Source organism: Thunnus maccoyii, chromosome 5 (assembly GCF_910596095.1).
Source record: "Thunnus maccoyii chromosome 5, fThuMac1.1, whole genome shotgun sequence".
NCBI lineage: Eukaryota > Metazoa > Chordata > Actinopteri > Scombriformes > Scombridae > Thunnus > Thunnus maccoyii.
Genome location: NC_056537.1, coordinates 32,916,692 through 32,941,652, shown reverse-complemented (window position 1 = coordinate 32,941,652; position 24,961 = coordinate 32,916,692). Strand labels below are relative to the sequence as shown.

Genomic DNA, 24,961 nt, shown 5'->3' with positions numbered 1-24,961 from the left:
AGGTATTGTAAATAATTAATTAAATTACTTAATAATATTTAAACGTTATACCAGGACAGGCTCTAATTGTAGTAAAGCATTAATACTTTGCTAATAGCTATTAGCTTTTATTTTGTTGTTATGCCGTGGTGATCACCAGCTGGAGGTTGTTTTTTTTTATAAGTATATCACTCATAATCAGCTCTCATGGTGTTCTATTGTACAGTGTCTGTAGCTGTTTACCTTCTGCATTGCAGCACACAGCACATCATTGCCTTTGTGGATGGGCACCTGAACTGAACCCAGGAATCGCACCATGAACTGTTCCATGCAACCATCTCTCTGAACTGAGAAAGGAAGGAGAACAAAGAAACATCTCAAATTATCAAATGCTGTTATGGATGATATTCACCTTTTATACTCCACTTCTTTGCAATGTACCTTTGTTATTATCTTTGTCCACCCTGACAGCGTAGAAGGCAGGGAAGATGCCTGTAGCTCCGGTCCTCATGTTGTAACCCTGACACCACAGGTCCTCAGACTGGTTCAGAATTAACAGTGGGTCATCTGTCTCTAGGAACAGCTCATCAGCATGACGGGGAACAAACCTAAAAAGAGACATAAAAATGTACAGTCAAATGTTCAGTCTAATCTGTTCATTTTGCACATGTCAACAATTAGTTTGTGTATGTTAATATGTGTTAACCTGTAAACAGCTCTGTGGCTCTGCTGTCTTTCCACACCATCCAAAACACAGGAAAACACACCAAATGACCCAGCACCTGAATCATAAGGATCAGTATTATACACACAACCTTTAATAAGAGACATCCTAAGACATCCTTTAATCAGAAATCACAGAATCAAGACTGACAAAGGACATTCTTATTATTTGGCACTGTGATTAATGCAGGACACCAAACTATCCTCCAACAAGAAAAAATGGTCCTAAAGATGACATGATTGTTAATTTTATCAGCCATGCTAGCGGCTAGATTTCCTACAAGATACTGCCTCAAGATTAAGTAAAAATGAAGAACCTGCCTTAGTTCTGCTTTTGTAGTGCAACAATTCTTACAAAATTGCAATTCATGAATTGACAGTGACTATTCACAGTGATTCAAGGGCTTGTTGGAACTGGTGGAGCAGCCAACTTTGCCTGCACCAGGTTTTACTGGGATTTTCTACATTTTTTCTCCAAACAAAAACTTGTGCCATCAGGATAATTTGAAAGATGCTACAATTCTACACATTCTTCACAGTAAGTGAATCCTTATGTGCTTTAAGATTTACTTCCACTAATAGACAACAGAGGGTGGCTCCAAAAGCATCATTGGCACCATGGAGACCCATTCAAGTCAGTGCATGATTGACTGGGGTGCCTTTATCACAGCAGCTCCACATTGGCTCCTTCCTCTTTAGTTCCTTTGGTTCTTGGGCTTTAGTAACTACCAAGATGGCAGCTAGCAATAAACCCAAGCTTTAAAATGTCTAATCATAGCAGTCTATAGAAACATCCCATCACCCCAACAAAGAGACAATATACCCATCTTGCTTAAATGAAAATAAAAATGGCTGAACCTGCTATTTTAATTCAAACGAAATATTCAAACAATAAACTAACCGGTTGCACTGTAATGGCTGCTGTCGTTGGCAAACAGGTTGAGGAACTTCCTGCTTCTGGGAGCTCCAGCTCTTCCTCCATTAGACTCCTCTTCCTCAGAAGTTGTGGTTGACGTTACCTTGGACTGCTTATAGACCCTTGCCACCACTTCCCTCCTTCTCTTCATCTCCTCCTCCCTCCTTTGCTTCACATCCTCTTCCCTCCGCTTCTTCTTCTCCTCTTCATCCTTTCTTCGTTTTTCCTCCTCTTTCCTCCTGTCTTGGAGCAGAAAACAAAGAAAAGGTTAGACTGTTAGTAGCAAGAAACTAGGACCAGTGAGAACAAGCGGTGTGGGTTTGAATTAAGTTTCAGTGAATCTACTCTTCTGAGGCCATACCTGCACTCTACATTCAGTATCAGACATGATGCTGTTAGTATCTGTTCAATGGTATCCCACACGGCTTAGTACTGGGCCCTCTATTCTTCTCTCTTTTTATGTTCTAACTTAATAGCATGATCCAGAGGCATGCTATCTATTTCTGTTGCTATGCAGATGACACTCAGCTCTATGTACAAATCACAGAACCTTTGTTGGGTTCACTTAAATATCCTTAAGACCAGTCTCAAAATGATATTTCTTTCTGCAAATGACAGATGAGATACTTACAATGGACTAGGATTAGGATGAAGGATTACTCACAGTGTGAATGCCAGTTTGTGTCTGTCTCATTTGTGTTCTTATATTGTTAGAATCTTGCAATTTGTAGCTGAGGTCCAACTTGAAAGAGGCAAATATGATGCATGCCAGCTCCCCCACCTCAACAGGGGGCTGGGACGCTGTTTAACCAGCCATCTCTGAGGCCTCTTCCTCCCCAAACACAATAATGACTTTTTCCATCCTGGAGAGGGATGTTAACTGGCTGTTTAAGAGACAGAACCCCTGCAAAGCAGCCGGACCAGACTCTGTCTCTCCCTCCACCCTGAAGTATTGTGCTGACCAGCTGTCTCTGGTGTTCACAGACATCTTTAACACCTCACTAGAGACATGCTGTGTGACAGCCTGCTTCTAATCCTCCACCAGCATCCCCGTCCTGAACAGAACAAAGACTACAGGACTTAAAGACTACAGACCTGTCACCCTAACCTCTGTGGTCATGAAGTCCTTTGAGCGCCTTGTGCTGTCCAAACTCAAATCCCCGGTTCCCCTTAGGGCTGTATCCTTTCTCCCTTTCCTCTCCCTGTACACCAACAGCTGCACGTCCAGTCATCAGTCTGTCAAGTTCCTAAAGTTGGCGGATGACACCACCCTCATGGGGCTCATCTCTGGTGACCACAGGTGGGAGATTGACCATCTGGTGACTTGGTGCGAACAAAACAGCTTGGAGCTCAATGCTCTAAAGACAGTTGAGATGGTTGTGGATTTCAGAAGGAACACAGCCCTACCCGTCCCCATCATCGTCAACATTCTGGAGTCCCTCTGCTTCCTGGGCACCATCATCAGCCAAGACCTCAAGTAGGAGCTGAACATCAGCTCATTTACCAAAAAGGCTCAGCGGAGGATACACTTCCTGTGGCAGCTGGAGAAGTTCAACCTGCAAAGCCAATGATGGTGCACTTCTACACCGGCATCATTGAGTTCATTCTCACCTCCTCCATCACCATCTTGTACACTGCTGCAGCTGCCAAGGACAAGGGCAGACTGCAGCGTATCATCTGTTGTGCTGAGAAGGTGATTGACTACAAACAGCCATCCCTCCAGGACCTGCACACCTCCAGGACACTGAGGTGAGCAGGAAAGTTCATGATCGACCCCTCCCACCCCAGACAGAAACTTTTTAAAACGCTCCCCTTCAGAAAGAGACTGAGGTCTATCAAGACTAAAACCTCACACAAGAACAGTTTCTTCCCAACTGCAGCCGCCCTCATCAACAAGGCACGGGACCCCCACCGACAGATTCTATCCCACCCATGGACATTAAGCGTTATATTAATCTCATAATCTTACATTGCATATCTGTGATCTTTGATCTAACATGGTGCGTTACATTAACGCAACTTGTATTATTGTTATTATTATTAATTGCACACTGAATATACTGTTTACACTATGAACATTTCCACATTCCTGGTCAATATTTTGTACATTTAATTTAATTCTCTTCAATTTAAAATTTAAAGTTGCAGCAGCTCTTCTCACTTAGAATATATTTTACAAATTTTTATTAAAAATTTCTTTCTTTCTTTTTTTATATTATTTAGGATTACTTAATTTTGTGTATATTTTTGACTGTTGTGCACCACAACACCAAGGCAAATTCCTTGTATGTGCAAACACACAATAAACCTTATTCTGATTCTGATGCCGGGCAGATGGATGTCCTATATGTCTCTATATTTGTATTTTTCACCCCATTGACAATGAGGACTGAAGATAGTCTTTTCTGCTAGTCACTTAGCACGTCAGTGCAACACTTGGATCCAGAGCAGGCCTTTTCAGCAACTATTGGGAAGCCATTAAATCCATGGACATTCAGGGCACTTGACCTTTCCTCTGGCTCCATCGCTTGGCGGTAAATAAGATGTCTTACAACCTAACAGGCAGATTACCATGAAGTTTGGCAAATGGTCTGAATTTTCTTACCATTTGCTGAGAATATTCATGATCTCAAAGGCAAAAACCCTTTCATTTAATGAACTTAACCCATGAACTTCCCACAAGTGCCACCCTGAGGACAGAGTTAGCATTTTTAACCCACACTACAAATCTTCCTTTTAGACTTTCAGCCACTTTTGTACCAACTGATACTGCTTTGTGACAAAAGTGTGCCAAGCAATGAAATGACTCTTTCTTATTACCTTGCTTCCTTGTTTCCTCTCTCCTCTTCCTCTCCTCCTCATACTCTGGGTCTTCCTCCTCATTGGCTGACTGATAGACTGTCTCTGCATCGCTGTCATCATTGTGCTCATTGTAGCTGTGCAAGCAGTCCTTGAGGCTGACCAGCTCCAATTGAGCATGTTCATCGACCACCAGAGTGTATTTAACAGAGTCATAATTTAACCCTGCTGAAGCTTCGCTCTTTGGTACAGTCCGAGCAGCTGCAGGATCTCCCTGAGTGACAGAGTTGGTGCTATCCATCTCAGTGTTATTGTCACATTTCCTTCCCCCTGGGTGAACCTCTGACTTGGTACAGTCCATCTCTGTCTTTTCATTACCTTCATGGCAGTGGGTTGGACCATTCTGGACATTCACGGAAGGAGTTGGAGTTCCCTCCCCCTCTTCTTCGCTGATGATAGGGTTGGTTCGGTGGGATAGAGAAGGATGCAGGGGCCCTGGTGGGGGACCCTCTGTGTCTGAGCTGAGGGACATTCTGTTTGACCCTCCCTCGCTGCTGGACCGGGAAAGGACAGGAGGATTTTCCTGGGTCCTGTCATGGTTTTGGCCTAGGAACACAAAATATAGACAGTTGGTAGACAGGGTTTGTTACATGTTAATTTCTGAACAGATATCATCAGATTAAAGGAAACTGTAAATCTCCAATTTAAGTCTCTAATTAAGTCATTTGATAGCAGAAATAGAGTATTATATATTTAAAAATAAGGGCAAACTAGTGATATTAACCCAGCCAGAAATTCATCAGCACAGTACTCTGTTTCCTTATTTTGCCATTAAGCACTTATTCCCTCCAACTGGTAGAGGTGTTCAGTGGCCTGTGGTTGTAATCATAGTTAAACTTTTTTAACACTAATGTGGAAACTGATGTTTTGACCTCTGCCAAACAGTCTATTTCTGTGTATATGAGCATCAGATGTGTGTAATGTGACAGGTGTCACTCAGGCAATTCAAGCTCATTTGTAAGCTGAGAATTTTGGTGTGTACAGCACACAGATTTGAGTTTCTTGACACAGAGTAAAGTAACACGTAAAAATTCTAAGTTGGATGAACTTGTTTGCAAAATATGTTCCCCATAACAACTTAATGCAGCTTACGTTTAATGCTACATTAATGCAGCTTGAAAACTAATTGGCACAACAGAGCAGAACTGTTTGCAAAGCCACATTCCCGATAGGAGGAAACTAGGTTGATTTTAATGATTTCACATTTGCTCTTGGATGGTGGCACTCTAAAGGACTTTAAGAGATTTAATAAAAAGGCATGTAGTAGAATCCCTTCTTTTGTTTTGTTGATTTAAATGACACTATGACCTTTCCTCTGGCTCTATCATCAGACATTCAGATCTCTGACTTTTTATTGTACACATTCATCCTTGCAACAGGAACATGACTACTGATTTTGGTGACCTTGGTTACCACACAGTTTAGTGCTTACACTGAGGTTCACACTCTTATTAGTGCTTACTTATTTTATAATGAAACTACCATATGTCAGTATTTTTTGCTAAAATGCCATATCCCTAAAGTTAAACCTATTGATTCAAATGTATTGTGTTTTTTTAATTTATCAAAATTTCAACTTTGTCAAAGTAAAAATGTCTTAGCTTTAAGACCACAACAGACTACATCAATTACACTTTACATACTCAACCACTTAATTATTGATCTATTGTACAGTAATTACAGTCAAACAAACTGAATCATGTACAGTACGTCATATTGGAAATACCTTATTTTGTTGGTATGAACAGTTAAAAAAGGGTAATTCATGCCCAGATATTGGTTCAACATTAGAGTTATTAGTATTGACATAATCATGCAAAACTGCAACTGTAAAGGTCAGGTGCAGTATTAAGTGTCTTGCTAAAGGACACTTCAGCAGAACAGATGCTTTAATTGAAGGGCAGTCTCTGCACAGTACACCACCCTGTGCTCTGAAGGTGGGGGGCGGGGGGGGGTTGTTACCTTGGTCTTGGGTCTTCTTGTCCTGGTTTCTTGGTGCTACAGGAGTGCGTGGGACCACCATGGCTGTCAGATAAACTTCCTGGCTAGAAAGTGCGTTGTTCAGCTTGAATCTCCCTGCTCTGTTATCCCCTTTAGTGCCTACTTTTCCTCTCCCATCAGCTCCCCGGCTTTTCAGTACATTTGCTTCTCTTGGCCTCTGATGTCCGGGCCTCTCTTTCTCCTTCCCCTTGGACTCTTCACACAGTCTTCCTCCTCTTCTGTCTTCCTTCCCTGCTGTCACTCCATCCTTCCCTTTGATGTCCCCCAGACTCCTCTCTCTCATCGCTGTCGCTCCTCTGCCTCCCCCTCTACCTCTTCCTCCTCCTGCTCCTCCTCCTCTTCGCTGACTCCTCGATGAGCTGAAGGACTGTGTGTGCGTGGCCCCGGACAACTGTCTTTCCCGTGGACGAGCGCGTGTGTCTGCAGTGGTGGCAGCAGCTTGAGTATTGGCTCTGCTGTTGGCTCCATTGGCTGTTGGTGGTTTGGGGGCTGGGCGGCGGGTGCCATGGCGGACTTTGTCCTCCGCTTTTGGTTGAATATCTGGTGGTGCTAGATCCCCTTAACACACACACGCAAACAATCAGATTATGTATTAGGCAACCAGATGTAGACAGAGGGATTATTAAAATAGTCTACCGTAAGCAGTTTATCCTGGACAGAATCTGACTTACAGGAACAGGAAAAATCCACACCTTTTCACTTCAGTCTTGTTTTGTTGTCATTCTTGTACTGTAATGCGTATCCCACATTTCTGTATTCCTCACATGCACATAACTATGGCAGCTAAAAAATTTTTAAGAGGACAAATCGTTATCATATGTATGGATATTACTGTGTTGATGAAGGTGAATGGAGTTTAAAGGGACACTCCAGTGATTTAGTATTGCACATCCACTAAATTGGTGGAGAGAGATCGATTTAAAAAAGAATGGTCATAATCAAAGCAGCATAGACTGAAATATTGTAACTTTGTGTCCCTAGGTATCCTACGTTTCCCATAATGCAACTTGACATCATTTCATCATTAAGCCCTCCATCTCTGGTAAATGTCTACATCAGTCAAACTCTGCGCCCCTGTTTATAAGTCAGGCTTTCTGTTAGGAATTTGTAGTCTCTAAACCCAAGCTTGAGAAAATAACCCTTATGACATCATCAGGGGTTATTCTTGTTTTGTTTGAGTTTTCATAGGCTGAGTAGGATGCTTTGTGACTTACATACAAGTATACTAACATGTATGTGTAAAATCAGCAAAGTGCCCCTTTAAAGGTAAAAAAACAAACAAACAATGGCTGTCTAAATGCACCTCCTAATGCTCCCTAATGCTCCTTGCTCCCTAATGCTCCTTCAGACAGCAGAGGCGTGCATGACATTGGTCTACTCAGTGAGCCTGAAGGTGTCTAGAGTCTCTGATTAAAGGTCAACTTTTGGGAAAAAATTAACAATCAAAAACAACAGTCAGATTTAGACCAGTGGTCTCCAAATGAGGGTGTGCAGAGTTATTGTGTTGGCTCTATGTGGAGTAAAACTAAAACTGAATAAACCTTTTTCCACAGCAGACATTTTGACTTGTCAAACACAAGTGTAACTTCACTAACTGCTGTGTTGTAGTGAAGTAATTGCTGAATCAGAGCCATCGTTAATGTTATTAGCAACAGTGTTTTTTGTCTGCTGTGAAAAAGTTAATCTGATTCATATGTGAACGATAATGAAACAAGGAGTGGTCTAAAGCTAGCAAGGCTATTAAGAGTTATGTTAGCAAGACTGATTCAGATAGAAAAATGACACGTAAAGTACAAGAGGGTCTGACTTTTGACAGGGAAGAAAAGAAAAACCGGGGATGCTTATTGAGCACACGCATTAGTCCTTCAAGTTCACCATCAGTATGGCCAGATAGGGTTAGTCTTTTATATCTAAAAGTTTGGGCTAAGTTTTACTTGCATTATTATTCATAAGATACACGTGTAAAAATAAACATGCAGTTCATGGTGTTGTTGATGTTCAATAAAATTCAGCACTTTTGTTAATAGTTTCCCCAGTATTGTTAGTGGTTGAAAGCTGTAAATTGTGTATTTTTTGATGTCAAAATTGAGAAAGCTTCTACCAGCATTTACATCTGAAAACTGAAGTGAACAGCTTATTTTTACCACTATGCACTTGAATATTTATGGATAAGTCTACATTCTGCCTGTTTTTTTTTTTTTCAGACCTATTTAGTGCCCATACCTGTAATGTGTGGGGAGGAAGAGTGGGAGTCCTTCCAGCTGTCCTTCTTGCCTAAAGAGTTGTTGTTGATGGAGTCCTGGTTGGAGTCAATGACACAGAGTGGTAGTGTAAGGACAAAAACCAACACATGACTTAACTGGGTTATCACACACACACACACACACACACACGCACACACACGCACACACACACACACACACACACACACACACACACACACACACACACACGTTTGTCACACACATACATGCACACACACAGAGGAGGTCTTGTTCACAGTTTAGCCTGAGGTACAGCTAAACCATAAAATCTTGTCGTACTGTAGTGTAGCTCAGAGGATTACAGAAAGCAGAACTGATACACATGGAGGGGCAGGGATCTGCTTTCATCGATTCTCATCCAAACCACATTTTCTTTCTTCCTGCAGGGTCACTGAGGTTCCACCAGATTATTCAAAGACTCCTCTATGAGGAAACAAATAATGACACTAAAGATTTGAATCTTATAAGCAATTGAATACCTGATTTTTGAAATGTAATTACCACTGAAATTGAAATTGGGATACCAAATTACAGGTGCCTATTATTCAAAATATATATTAAAATTGCTCAAAGTCAATTAGTTTAATTTAGAACAAAGAATCAAGTAACTAAGACATAATGCGAGGCTTCTGCCTATGACCTTGTTAAATCAAAAGTGCAGGGAGATAGGGACTGAATTAGATACTAGCCTTCATCATGGTGAGCATTGGTTTCATAACTATAAGAAAGAAACAACAATGATTTATCTTAACATGTATTATACAAGACACATGTCAAGTTTCCATCGCCTATGTTTACTTTAAACAACAAAAAAGAAGGATCTCTGGACATGGTCAATATATTATACATATGTAGTCTACAATCCCAAACTTGAGTAGATAACTCTCATGACATCATCAGGAAATTTGTGGAGTGCCCCTTTAAAGGGTGTCTAAGTGCACCTCCTCTTCTCTCTAATGTCCTTTCTGTCAGCAGACGCACACATGACCATGTGTCTGTACGTGACTGTATTCTCTAATTAAAGTTTGACATTTTGGGAAATTGTTAATCAAAACCACAGTGAGATTTAGACCAAAGTTGTTCATTCTCAAACTATGCATCCAACCATCTCTTTGAACTTTTTCCCTCAGGAAAAAGAAAGCGATCCATAAAAACCTCCCCCAGCAGACACAGGAACAGAGGCTGTTGCTCTACTAAATAGCTGAACTGTACTGTTATCAAACTGGACTTTACATCTCACATCCCTCATTTAATTCCTGCACTTATTATTTATATTTCATCAAATTTGACTTAACATTGTACATCACATTCATCCTCCACTGTTACATAATTTACCTGCTATTATTATACAACTATTATTATTCCAATCAGTAAATAGATTGTAAATGTTAAATTTAATTTTATTATTATTTTGATTATTTCGTCATTTTTTTATTGCATCACTTTTGTTCTATTTTTATTCTTCTGTGTTGCATTTGTGGGAGCAAACACCAAGACACATTCTTTGTATGCTGCATAGTTGGCTAATAAACAGATAATGATTCTGATTGTGATGCATGCTGGGAAATCTACTAATATGCTAATTGTATGTCTTTAGAAACTAAATGTAATGAGTTTAGTAAACTCTCAGCTGTACATTATTTTAACTCATCACTTCAAGTCAAAAGACATATGTGTATATTTACATTTAGTTCATGACAAAATATTAGTTGATTCCACTAAATTCCAGTGTGATGTTTTACAGTGCACTTTACATGCATTTGCAGTTAAATTACAAAACCCCCTCAGGTTATTAAATGCGATCATTGAAATTTCTCTTTTATCTCAGATAGCATATGGAAGTGGGTCACTTCAGGCAGTGATGCGGCACTGCTGGCCTTCTTCTGGCCCGGATGAAATGGATGTGAGTCTGACATGGCCCACATGTAAAATAGCAAATATGACCTAAATATCCCAAATCACGTCTGGGCCTTTTTTGGTAAAGATGCAGTGCTTTCAGGTATTCTGGATGTGAGCCAGTTCTGGTTTATCTGGTTGTTCTTGGTTGACGTGTGGCTTGTGGCCCAGATCTGGGAAACAATGAAAGTGCTGAAAGTGTCGGGTGTGGGCCAGATCTGGGTCACAGCGATTTTGCTATCTGGGATGTCTTAAAATTGTGAAGACATTTATTCAGAGCATATAGATAAACTCATGAGGCAAAAAGGCAAAAACTATTAATTAGAAATTAGACACCAGTAATGGAAAAGAACATTTATCTCCTACAAAATGACTATAATGATCTGTATCACTGAGTAACTCTTTCATCTATTAATCCACTATGATTTGTGTTCTGTTTCTCATTTATTTACTACATTTGTCTTTAATTTTATTCTATATTCAAGTTACATCTGTCCAACTATCGATCTATATCTATATATAATTATTGGATTGCTGTTACTACATGTAATGAAACAAAGAAGAACAAAGACTCCTGAATCTCTCTCTGATGATGTCATTGCCAGGAAGAGGAAGGAGCATCAACCAGGAAGCGTGTGACGGTCCAGCCTCGACGTCATGGGAACCACACAGAGCGCTGACTCACTTACTGACATCCCATCATACATCTGCTCTCCCTGCTGCACACCCCATTCTGTTACTATGGTTACTCTGAGAGAGAGAGCGAGAGAGTGAGGGAGAGTGTGTGTGTGTGAGAGAGAGAGTGAGAGTCAGAGTCTTTCTATGTAAAGCACATCCCTCTCTGATGACATCTTTACCTTCTTTCATGTCTGACATTTGCAGACAGAATATGCAGACAGAAAAATGATGCAGCCAGTTTGAAGGGAAAAGATTGGTCTGCTGGCTAATTTACCTGATAAGTATCCAAACTTTTTCTGGCCTATAAAAATATCCCAAAATTCTCATGACATCAGGAGATAGAGTTGTTGTTGATAGAGGTTCTCTTGGCAATTTGAGCAGGACACACACTGCGGTACCACCTTTTTAAAATATTCATGTTCTGAGTTTGAGAGGTAGTCATTTTACAGTTATTGGTTTTTTTTAATTATTTGTTTGCTACTGTTCATATTTATAATATTTTATTTTCAATATTTCCTTTGAATACAAAAAAATTCCACTGTTCATCCATTCATTCCACCCTTGACTAGAATAATAAATTGCTGGAACAGCTTTCCCGGATCCTGTGTTTAAATGTGCACCACATCACATGTTCTATGAGCCACCACTATCATTGTAGTTTTTTCCAATACATACATACTTAGGGATTAAACAAACGCCCTGTATAGCTGTGGCAGATAACAGAGAGCTCATATGAATTGTAAAAGTCATTAATTGTATTAGAAGACACTGACAAGTTGTCGTTTACGTATGACAACTGTGATCCAAGAGGCAAGAGACAATCATTCAGTTAACACAATGTATCAGATAAGGTCAAATGGGAAACAGCCGGAGCTGTCACTTCATCTCTGCGTCACTGTGGAGACTGAGCAGCGGTATAAACCCAGCACACAGTCACAGCTCTCACCCTGCACGACACTCAGGTCATTTATCTGGTGGCTTTGTTCCTCTTTTTCCCAACGCGCAGGTATTACAACTGAGCTTCAACACACAACTCGACTTAACTACCTGACTGTGAACATGGAAAAAAAAAAAAATCTTGAACTGTCAGTTCTTGGTAAGCACAGTCAGGTCTGGAAGAACAGTTAGTGAGCACAGTTAAATCTACATATATTGATTATACATTTCACAGGACGTTTTACTGAAATGCAAGAGCTGAAAGAGCAAAGGAGTTGTTCACCGTATAAAGACAATCAAATCTGGCTACCGCAATTGGAGGGATGGAACTCACACAAATAAATTCATTTTTAATATACAGCTGTGAATGTGTTGACCTGTGTCCCACGGTGGGGGATATGAGCAATAATGTGTAGGTGGTTGATCTGTCGTTTTGTAATGATTGAAGTTATCATCTTGTGCTTTGGCACAGGAAGGAATCATCATGTCAGGCCAATGAAGGAGACACTGGATTTAACTGAGCTGAGACAGAGAGATGATAATGAGACATGATGATAAGAAGCTCTTAAAAGGAAGAAAGACTAGAGAGAGTGAGCAGGGTATAGAGAAGGTGGAGGACAAGAGACACACACACACAGAGAGGCAGAGGAAGCCATATAGAGAGATTTTCATGGGTCTGGAATAAAAAAAAAAGGGTGAATGATAATATACATTTTTAAATGTCTAATTTGACAGTTGCCGTGATGTTCCATGCTTTGATCTAATGATCTAACGTTATGAGCTGCTCAGCTGGCCTCTTGACTGAAAAAGAAGGAGGAAATTAGTTAAATTTAGTGTCACTTCTTTAGAAAAAAAGAACACTCGCGATGTAGCTAACTGAACTGGCTTTTAGCTGTTTATATGGGAGCGGTTGCACTGCACGGTAGTTTTTGATGATATCTTGCTCTTGTGTTTGACTGCAAAAAGAGAAAAGCAAAGTAGAGGCAAGACCTGGACTTAACTTAAGCTTAAATTAGATATAAAGAATTTATATAATTGTTTGTTGTCATGAGGCTTGACTTAGCAGTAGTAATGATGTGTGAAGAGGTCAATTAGGTGGTTGTGGTAGCATATGGATGGTTGCAGGACTAATGACAAGATTAAATCACCTCTGGGTGTTGGGCCAGGTATTTTATCTCTGCTCTTGTGATCCGAATGATGCAGTATAGCAGTGTGTACTTCCGCTGAAAGATTGTGGAGTAGATTTGATGAAATAGAAATAATGATTTTATTTAAAAGTAAATTCCACATATTGTGAGTAAACACACCACACGTTGCAATTTAGAGTGTGTAAACAGTTCGCTAATAGTAATGGGTGAATAGTTGATATAAATAGCTAACAGTAATGGATAAATAGCCAAAATCAGTAGCTAAAAGTAATGAATAAACAGTTGAAATTAGTGTGCTAAATGTAATGTATACATGGTTGAAATAGATCGCTAGAAGTATTGTATAAACAGGTGAATCGTTTCTGCCACCAGTAGTTAATATGCAGTTTAACCTTTCAAATTTCATTTCAACATCTCAAATGAACACATTTGGAACATGTTGTCGTTGACTCTGACTGCATGGCTGTGAGGTATGTGTGAGAACCACTGCAGTGTAGAGTACACTGCACCTCACTCATCTAACTGCTGCCACCGCTTCCCCAAAGCAAACAGAGGAGCCCTGCTCAGCTAACAGGTAGGTGACAAATTCATCTGTTCAGGAACAGGTTTGACTCAGTTCCTGGCATATAGAAATCTGTCATCCATCCTGTCCAGACACCAGACCCCCTCCCATTCAAAGTGAACTTAAAATGACTTTTGGACAGACATAACAGATCAATGTGGCTGCCTGTAATGCTGAATCTTGCTCTCTTAACTGCAGTAAACAGTGTGGAGGCAGCCTGTCCCCCAGAGGCTGCAGAGTGCTGCTTTATTTATTATTAAATTACTTATTTCATAGTGGTTCCCTTCCTAGGCCTCAGCCGTGTGCCCCGTCAGCTGTTGCACCCCCCTCCTTAAACTCACCGCATGCCCTCAAAGCCCCGTGCCCACCGGGGGGGGGGGGGGGGGGGGGGGGGGGGGGGGGGGGGGGGGGGGGGGGGGAATGAGGAAAACATATCAAAAAGTATCACAGCACATTGTACATGTGACGAATGCATCTGTCAAATTCACATCCACCTTTTCACCACATCCATGTTTGCTTCTTTTGTGTCTACAGGGGTTGAATTTTCCTAATATTTGTATAAAACAAATTATTTGTGCTTTGCTAAATATTGTTTTAAGATTATTAATATCCCTGCTAGTAATTACCAAACAACTGCATGATTATACCAGTCATGATTATTAATCTGAGCAGTTGTAGAACAATTAACAAAATAGGAAATAAGGAAATAAACATATTCAACCACAGAAACAACAGACACTTCTGTATTTTTATTATGAAATAGTGGATTGTTCTCTTTGCCTGATAATCAGACTGCATTGATTTTTCTTTATTCAGTCTGGCATCAAGTTAGTGTTGGCTGATTTCTGTTTGGAGGGGGGTTATTTTGCAGAAACCAATCAGTAAGGATTGACGTATTTGTCTCGTCAACATAATTTAAAAGTAACAGTTGCTAGGAGCACTTAAATTGAATTTAATAACAGTGTCTCTGTAAGTCAACAACAGCCTGTATGGCTGCATCGATCTCATCAATGCTTGTCACTTGACATTCTTAATCCAGCCACAAACAATTCTCTGATCGGTTGGTTGTTTTTCCAACAAGGGAAAGCTGTCAATGAGCACAACACCAGACCTATCTGAATCACTGAGATGTGGGCAGCGATTCAGGGGACTGGAACCAGATCCCAAAATTTCCCTGTTGAAGCTTCTAAAACCTAGTCATATGAAACAATCTAAGAAGGGAACATCAGTTGTTTGAACTGCTTATAACTGAAATCAGCCCCTCGTTCACTGATAATCACTGTTTATTAGACACACAGTAGATTACTCTAGAGTGAGCAGTAGATTCAGACCCTCATGAATCATCATCATTTTGTGTAATCACTGACAGGTGTAGTGTTGCACAACTGTAATTTTCACACCTGTTAAGATTTGGTATGGGGAGTGATTTTGGACAGAATAATAGATACATGTCACCTGTGACAACTTTAAAAAGACTCGTGAAAGCTTTTGGCATGGAGAAATTTGGACATGAGTCTTTAAATTTCATTTGATGATCAAATGATCAGTGCAACATGTAGATTTGAACACTAATATCTTGCCTATTCATTATAGTTGGACTTGCATCTTTAGAGCAGTCATATTCAACATTAGAACAACACAAAGAGCAGCACACAGAGGCAGATTGATGTCCCTGCCCTCTGACACGCCTGCTAATTTTAGAACTTACAATTAGCTGATTAATTTGCAGCCAAGAGTCAATATCTGCACATACACAAACACACACACACACACACACACACACACACACACACACATGTTTACGCACTCAGACTCGGTGAGAGTCAGGGCTTAAAGTCATTCATGCTAAGTGGTAGTGAGTGTGATCAGTCTAATCCAGGTCCTGTGGCGAGTCCAGCTGGCAGGCAGGACAGGTCGGCGAGGACGCTCTTACAGCAGCCAATCACACCACTGATCACCATACAGGAGGTTTCATTAGTTGATGCTGTGTGCCCGATAACACGTGGACTGTAGACATGATCAGTACTACACTGGCTGTCTGCGGCTTTAAGTCATTTTTTGGGTTTCACAACTAAATATGAATATGTTTGATAAGAAGTAATTACATGTGTAATGTAGTATCATCCTGCTACAGAGTCTTCTTCACCCTGTCCAGTTTAATATCATACAGTATACAAAGAGCACTCTAATGCAATCCAGTACAACAGCTCTGCCATAAATTCTACTTTTACGAAACTCATACATTCTCACTTTTTGTTGACATTATCAGAAAGGTGATAATTCTACTATATGTTTATTATTGAGGTCATAGTGGGTGGTGGTGGTGTACTGGAGTGCATTATATTGAAAAGTGCCACTCTCATGTATCTCATCTTGACTATTGCTCTGCTGTGTGGTCAAGTGGAGGGAAAAAAGGACTTGAAAAAACTAAAAACTTGCCCAAAATAAAGCGGCACGCCTTGCTCTTCAGTGGGGAAATAGGTCCAATACCTTACATATGTATAAATGCCTATCATGGCCTATGGTCTCTTTTACTTTTTAGGAACATCTATGTCAACAAAAAACCATATTGTTTGAACAAATTACTTCATTACACGAGTAATAGACATAGCTATTCTACCAGGCAGGTGGTAATGGAGTGTTTTACAGTGGCTATGCCTAAATCTAATGCAATGAAGAAAACAGTTATGTACAGAGCTATGTCTATATGGAACTCCTTACCTACAATCATAGAAATAAAAGAAAAACAGTTGACTTTCCATCTTAATCATTTTCAGTAAATTATAAAAAATGGTTAATATGGCTCACTGTGGATAAACTATATTATATTGATTAGTATTGTGCTATGTATCATCATAGTATTATAATAAGATTATTGTGAAATGTGCTAGAGACTATAAAACCTCTATCAGCTGTTGTGTCCTGACTGTAGTGTCATCTACAAGCTATTTTCTAATCAGAGATGGCACTTTTGTTTCTTTTCTTCACCATTTAACCTACGTTTTGTGTTTTTTTTTCTTTATAAGCTTTTTTTTTTCTTTTCATTTCATCTTGATTTGTAATGTATGTATTTTGTGTTCAATGTGGACCTCAGAAAGAGTAGCTGTTGCCTGGTGTAATGGCTAATGGGGATCCTAATAAACTAAACATTAATGTGCTAGATTAGTGCATTAGATTGCACAGGTGTTCCTAATAAAGTGCTTGGTGAAAAAATACATCCATATATTAATGTTAATATCAAATATCGGAGAAAATGGCCTTAAATCATTAGACACTAGCCTACGTGTCCTAACCAATAAGATTCAGTAACGCTATCTTCTCTTCTCTTTATCCTTAGTACAGTGTGGGAAAAGTCCTGCATTACTGCTGAAGTACATACAGTATCCAGGCATTTATCCTACATTGTTCCCCTCTGCTAGAATCACTTCTGGCAGTTCTGTCTGTGAAAATGTGGCACAAAAAGTTGTAGAAGTTGTCAGTATTGGTAATATAGATACATTTTGAAGTGAGTACTACTATATCACAGATGGATTTGTGAAACCTATTTAAGTCAAACCATTCATTCACACACATAGTAAGAAACCCTTTGAAGCAGCAGCATACGGTGAATACCTACAGCCACCCTGAATGTGCCTTTAATCCACTGAGATCAGTCCTCAGTTCTTTACAGCGCTGCTACATTAGAGTCAGCAGGCATTCTCAGCACGCAGATCGAAGAGAGATGAAACTAAAGTCACCTCCTATATCTGCCTGTCAGCACATCATCGTCCTATTCCATCTCAGGTTACAGTGGATCATTAACTGTTGAATGATCCTTACTGATAAAACCAAAGAGAGATCTTCACATTATCGCTTTACAGCTAAACTACTACAGTTTTCCTCTCCTCTTGGAATATTTATTTCACATCTGGACTTCGATCTTCACATGATTTAGCTGATCACATCTCCTCCTGACATTGTGTATTTCAAGTATACATGTTAAAATGATCATATGATTGTCTCTTGTAACATTTGTATCCCTTAAAAGACTCTGTTTCTTCAGTCAACATACAAATTAGCATGTTAGCATATGACACATAATCATAGGTGATCAACAGTATGTCATGCCGTTTACACAATATGTGTAGGGGTTAGACAGTTAGAAATTGAAAAAAGATCAAGTATTGTTGTTTCTTTACGAATTCTGCTTATCGTGGCCTTTGAAAAAAACAGTTTGCCCAAGACCTTTGTGATTTAACAACACCAGCTCATGGTGTAAAAGTTGCTAGCTAAAAAGGCGAAAAGATGACATTAGAAGCTAGAGAAACTTCATGGGAGCTGTAGTTCTTTGTGAAAATTAATGATTGTTTATCTTAAACCAGGTTCAATCACAACATCTTCAAATTACAGTAGCAAGTTCTGCAGTGATAGTCATTTATGGCAGAATATGGATAGTAAATCCCAGAACACATTTAACTGTTTAAGAAGAACCAATAAAAATTGGAGATGGCATTGAGTCACAGAAGCTAGTGGAACAGTGGCTAGCCAAGACGTGACATCACAGCTTTGCATGTTATAAAGGACATATTATTTATTATTAATGGATGCAGACTTGTGAGTTTGATATCAATCTCTAATCACCATGAATAACGACAACAAAAAGCTAACATGATGTTAACTATCTAATTTCGTTTCGCAGATAAATGTGTTAGCTGGCTAGCTATCTTAGCTAAAAACCTATATCAAGTTAAATCTCAATCTCTTCACAAACCCATGTCAGTTGTCATTAAAATTAACTTATCAAGCCTTGAATCTGCAACAAGCTCTTAACTAGCCATACGGTAGCATAGAGGAACTACAAGTTTCTTGAAAAGTTTGTTAAGTTAATCGAAATTTTGAGAAATTGAGTGGAAATTTCAACAGGTATAGTTGAATATTATATATTTCACCCTCAGCACAAAGTAGAAGCAGGTAGGAACTACTGGAAGAGAGAAGGGACAATTTTTTTTCTCATTGAGAATCAAAGTCACGATGTCAAACCAGCGCAGCTTCAGCATTTCTTTCATCTGTGTCTCTAAAAAATTATGTGTGTTTCACAAATGTGTCAAATAGCTTTTCCTACTTGTTCTGGTTTCACTTCGACTCTTCTACAGCGTTAGGTTCCAATAGCCAGTTTGCATTTTGGATCAGGTTCCCAGCAAAATACCTGCATTTGTCATTTTTGCCAGTTAAAATGATAATCATCCCCAGTGGCAGATTGTGTCAGCAGTGGGTGAAGCTAAAGTGAAATGTTTTGCTTTTTGCATTGGGATCTCCAGTATTTGGATCAAGCAGCTTGTGAAAAATAAGCTGTAAAAGTCTACGCCTGTGATTGCAATATGTCATACAGATGTTTGCGTTTTTTACAACTTCAGTTAGTTGCAAATGTTGAAATTTTACTCAAAACTGGAATCCAGGTTCAATACTATTGAACAACACTAACCTCCCATCTCCTTTTTAAATATCAGACTAAATCTAACCATGTATTCTGCGTTTCCTTATTGCATTATTATTAGGTCTTGATCGAAAAGAGCAGTCCCAACAAAAATGATTTCAATTGATGCGTCAATGAAATACTCTGTGTGTTGAGTGATTTGGTTGCTGACGCTAAAGGGAAACCCAGGTTAGGGTGAAATGACTCTGCTCTGATCTGAACTGACACAGTAAACAGGATGCAGTTCATTTAAAGGGATATACCACGATACTACTACTGCTGCTACTGCTGGCTCCCTCCAGAGAGCACTCATTACTGAACGCTGCCAAAGGAACCAAGGCTAGCTGTTTCACTATCGTCCTGCATTTTCTAGACTTGTTTTTATGGACATATTCATCGTTTGACTTAGCATTGTTCCCTCCCCTTTTCTGTACTCTTATCAGAATATACTGCTAACCCATCTTATGCATAAATGTATTTATTTCATGAGCCTGGAGGATCTTGTGTTAACAGCACAATCAGGGTCAATCCCATCAAAGCCAGTATGTCCTGTCAAAGTGTCCTTGAGCAAGACTCTGAAACCCTAGCTGCTCACCTACTGTTTGTCTGTTGGAAAAAAAACCAAACAAGTCAGCTGCATGATGTAGAATTATGAATACTTATTCTCTAAATATAGGAATTTGCCAAGAATACTGGCACCAATAAACAAAACAGGAACCTATTTACCGAAGCACTGCAACATATTGCACAGCTACAGATGAACCATTTTCAGAACTGACCCACTGCCAGCACATACACACACACACACATACACACACACTCACATACACAGATCCAACAGCATACACAAACACAGATACACAGCTATCCAATGCTGTCTCATTCTGAAGACAGGATCCTCCCAGTGCGCACGCACACACACACAAACACACACACAGTAACCCATTTATTCAGCTTGATGCCACTGCTGCCTCATTCTAAACACAGGATCCACCCATACACACACACACACACACATACTCACACTGTAACCCATTTCCACAGCTCATGTTAAAAACAGCAGACCCTCCCAGTCTCCCTACCTGGGTGCCGGCTTGTGGCAGCTGTGGGAACAGAGCCAGGGTGGTGGGTCTCTTTGGTCGATATTTGTCCATGACAGCACAGGTTGATTCCCCTCTGACAGGCGACAGCTTCCTCCCTCCCTCCTCCTCTTCCTCCTCCTCCTCCTCCTCCTCTTCTTCTCCTTTATTAAGCCGGTTTAGGCGCTCCTCTGCTTGGACAAGGCCTCCCCCACCCTCCTCTACCTCCCTCTCTTCCCCTTCTTCCTCCTCGGTCTCCTCAGCATCGATCAGCTCCAAGCTTGGATTCTGGACACACCCCTTCCACTCCCTCCCTGCTTGATCATTGGCTGGGCATAGTGTCACATCATCATCATCACCATCATCTTCCTGGCAGGAGCAGAGCAGAGAGGAGAGGAGAGGAGAGGCGAGGCAGAGAGACAGAGGGAGGAAGAAAGACAGACAGAGAAATGGGTGGGTGGTGTTGATGAGAGATGGGTAAACGAGGATTGACAGAGAGAAGAAGGCAGGGAGGAGAGAAAGAAAGAGATGCAGAGAGGGAGAGAGAGAGAGAGAGAAAGAGAGAGAGAGGGGGAGGAGAGGAAATCAGCCCAGCCAATCAGAGTGAGGCATGACATCATCAGCTCGTCTGCCTGTGGCATATTCTGTAAGGCTAATAAACACTGCCAGTGTGCCTGTGTTGTGTGTGTCTGTGTCCCAAATAAGATTATACAGTAACAGTGATTCCATGGAGAGACAAAGGCGACAGACCAGTTTGTATCCATTCAACAAACAGTCAAAAGATCACCCGTCGAACCAAGAACAGTCACTCACTTCATCCACCAGCCAATTATATTAGCTAACATACCAGTCAATCAGTCAGTCAGTAAGCCAATAAAACAGTCAGATGTTTCACCCAGTGAACCAACAATCCAGTAAGTAATGACATGAGCCAATAAACCAGCCAGCAAACCAGCCATTTAGCCATTCATCCAACTGTCAACCAACAGCCAACAGTTAATCAACAATTATTCAGCCAGCCAGCAACTAACATGATATACTACTAACGTGTCAGTCGCTCAGTCATTCCAGTCCATCAGTCTAGCCATTTAGCAAAACAGTCAGTTGGCCAATAAAAGTCACTTCTGTCACCCAGTTAACCAACAAACCATTTTGTCATTAAGTCAAAAAATCAGCCTGCAAACCAGTCATTTAGCCAGTCAACCAAGCAGTTAAATTAACAACATTCAGACATTCAGATAGTTAATCATTTACTCTTTCAGGTCCACAAACCAGTCATTCAACCAGCTAGCACCTAATGAACAAGGCAGTCATTCAACCAATCAACAAACCCCTATTTCAGCCAGCCAGCAAACTTGCCAGTCAAAACCAAGAACCAGTCAGTCACTTGGTCAGCCAGCCAGTTATATTAGCTAACATACCAGTCATTCAGTCAGTAAGTCAATAAAATAGTCAACTGTTTCACTTGGTTAAACAATAATACAGTCAGTCATTAAGTCAGCCAATAAAGCAGCCAGCAAACCAGTCATTCAGCAAATCGTCCAATTAACCAGCCATCCATCTAATATTGCCCAAAAAATTGCCCAGAGTATCCCTAACCCAAGGATAGCAATAAGCAACGCAATATTATGGGCAACTTCTGATGTTAAACAGTACCCTGGGAGTTGCCTCAGCATATTGGATAGATATTTTATTCTAGTTCACTGTTGCTTGTTGCCTGCAGCATTGTCCATAAAACTTACAAATGTATCACTAACGTTACCCTAAGCTCAACCAATATCAATAATGGAGGGAAGTTTATGCTTTGTTAGCTAAAGCTAGATATTTTGCTATTGCCCTTTGAATATGAAAATAAATTAAATGTCTTTTGAGTCAAATATTTATATTTACAGTACACATTTAAAGTTTGGCTAGTATTGGCTTTGTGGCTTGCTAGCTTGCTCATGTTTGCTAGCTAGCTAAGTTTTACCTTTTTATTTTTTAGCTATGCATGCTGTAAAAATGTAAACATCTAACGTCAAATATTACTTTCAGATTGTTTATATAGAAATATAGCAATGGTCATCAGTTTTGGCTGGTAGCAACCTGGCTAACTGTTAGCTCACCTATGCAAGCTAATGTTAGTTTACTTCCATGGATGCAAAATGCTAGTGTAAAAAGCAAGTATGCATTTTAAAATCCTCATAATAATAAAGCTGTAGTTGCAGACTGGTGTAAATTAAATAGTAAATTTTAAAACTTTCATGTTGAATGTAGCACCTTGTAATCCGCGTATTTTAGCACAGCTGTTTTATTTTCCTTTTTTTTTTTTTTTTTAAATTTGCAGGCATCAGCAGTAGGGCTCTCTGTGGTGGCATCACAAACATTGATTGGCTGAGACAGTTGTTGTTGCAGGGCTATCATACAAAATATTGGTCTCAGGACAACAACCACTTGGAAAAATCAGGATGTGCCCCATACAGGGCTTTTTACTGGAGAAACCATCTTCTACATCATAAGCATTAAACATCTTAATTTTGGTTGGTGCATCTCTCCTACCTGGTCAGGGTATTGGTCTGTGATCTCAGTGAGTTCAGACAGGTCTTCATCTTCAAATTCATTCAAACTGAAGTCACTGGTCAACCTGAGGAGCATCAATGCACGTAAAAACACAATTTGAAACTAAAAAGAACATTTGACATGACACGAATGAAACAATGCAGACCAATGGACAATGTATTTCTGTGGATTCTAGACTGTGGAAGTTTCTCTACTGGGATGGTGCTGGCTACATGGAAATTCAAAATCTTCTTTCAACACTGCAATCAGTATTAAAATATGCATGGCCAGTTTTATTTTAAAACTTTGATCTAAGACTCTGGTGAAGAGTCACAGTGTGTAAGTGTGGACATTCTTTTCATTTTTTTGCTCCTAATCTTAACAATATCAGATTAGTCATAATACAGTAGTTCCAGGTAAGGAATGTCAAAATTTCTACCTTTACACATTCCAAACTAAATAATGCTGCTCAAAACTATGTTTGGTAGATGTGCAGCCCATAAAATCTGATTAAAGAAAGAGATGTGACACTCTCAAGGCCAAAGAAAAAAATGCATTCAAAGATTAAAAGCAGGACTTTCTATTGTGCCATCTTTATCAGATATGCAACACCAAAAAGTCACACTTTTCATTTCTAAAAGAAAAACAGAACAGTTAGAGAACAGTTGCACCTCTTTTTATCTGATCTTACTATTATCCCTTCTAGATTGGGTCACATGTGAACCCAATCTAGAAAGGACAATAGTTAATTCAACAAACATATTTAGATTAAATAAAAATACTAATTGCATGACTGGAAATACTAGTAGTGATATTTGAACATTTAACAGTATGGTTTCCAAGACAGAACTGGTTTCCAGGAATAATAATGTCCTAACTGCAATGTGCTGCCAAGTTACTGCCTGACAGTGTCTGATTCACCAAACCTTGAATCCAAGTCAACTCCACAGTGTTCCTGCAGGTCATGTTTGATTTAAGTTTCTAGTCTTAAGCATCCAGATAATGATGCTAAAGAAGAAAATGAAAATATCAGAATCAGTATACCATTTCTCCCACTGATCCTCCAACTTCTCCCCATTCTCAGCAGGGTCCATCACTAGGAACAGCAGCATGGGCAGGGCAGGTGTGGGGGCACAGCAGCCTCCCTGGATAATGCTAAATATTAAATATTTAATATATATTGAGTTCTCTCTATTTCCTGTCTTTTGGTGACTAGACCCAGTTCTATGTTTGAGCCATTCCTAGGTCTTGCAAGCCAAGCCCTTGGTCCTCTGAAGGTTTCTGTTCTACTGTATTTAGAGCACTGGGCCCACTTAAATTGCTTTTGCACCTAGTGAAGCTGTTGTCCTGGAAGCGATTACATCTGTTCCTAGATTTTATGTTCACTCAAGCCTATCTGACTCTAGTGAGACCAGGGATTACTGGGACCAACACAAGTCTACCAGAGATTGTTCTTCAATGTGCTGGTCCTGGTTCAACTGTGTCCCTGTTCGCCAACTTCTTGTGTTGAGTGTTTCAGTCAATAGAAGCTACTGCTACAGCTATACTGCTGGTTTACTGGCACAGAATTCCTAGGTCTACTGAAGAGATGGCACTGGGTCTACTGGAGCAGCAGACCTGGGTCAGCTGAAGAGGTGGTCCTAAGTCCTGATTCTACTAGAGTAGCAGTCCTTGGTCTACTAAGATCTAGTCCTGGGTCTAATTGTGTTGTGGTCCTGGGTCTACTGAAGAGGTAGTCCTGGGTCTATTGATGTAGCATTCCTGGATCTACTGAAGAAGTGATGCTGGGTCTGACCAAAGTAGTGTTCCTGGGTCTACTGATGATGTGGTTCTGGGTCTACTGAAGAAGTCATCCTGATTTGACTGAAGTAGCGTCCCTGGGTCTACTGAAGAGGTGGTCCTTGGTCTACCAGTATAGTCTCAAGAAGAG

The 24,961-nt window shown here is 40.1% G+C and overlaps 1 protein-coding gene across 2 annotated transcripts in view; it reads right to left on the bottom strand.

Moving 5' to 3' along the window:
- LOC121896663 (C-Jun-amino-terminal kinase-interacting protein 1-like) overlaps positions 1 to 23,096 on the bottom strand; it is a 33,125-nt gene extending 10,029 nt beyond the window's left edge. Inside the window, exons 1-9 of one of the 2 annotated variants that reach the window (XM_042410570.1) lie at positions 23,032 to 23,096; positions 20,497 to 20,862; positions 8,702 to 8,777; positions 6,440 to 7,036; positions 4,439 to 5,023; positions 1,604 to 1,861; positions 686 to 761; positions 421 to 587; positions 223 to 326 (exon numbers count right to left, since the gene is read on the bottom strand). In XM_042410570.1, the coding sequence (XP_042266504.1) occupies positions 223 to 326; positions 421 to 587; positions 686 to 761; positions 1,604 to 1,861; positions 4,439 to 5,023; positions 6,440 to 7,036; positions 8,702 to 8,777; positions 20,497 to 20,568 (1,935 nt within the window). In that variant the 5' untranslated portion in view covers positions 20,569 to 20,862; positions 23,032 to 23,096. Of the gene's footprint in view, positions 1 to 222; positions 327 to 420; positions 588 to 685; positions 762 to 1,603; positions 1,862 to 4,438; positions 5,024 to 6,439; positions 7,037 to 8,701; positions 8,778 to 20,496; positions 20,863 to 22,752; positions 22,873 to 23,031 lie in introns of those variants that run through there. The other variant, XM_042410571.1, reaches the window with a different exon arrangement.
- Positions 23,097 to 24,961: the final 1,865 nt, after the last annotated feature.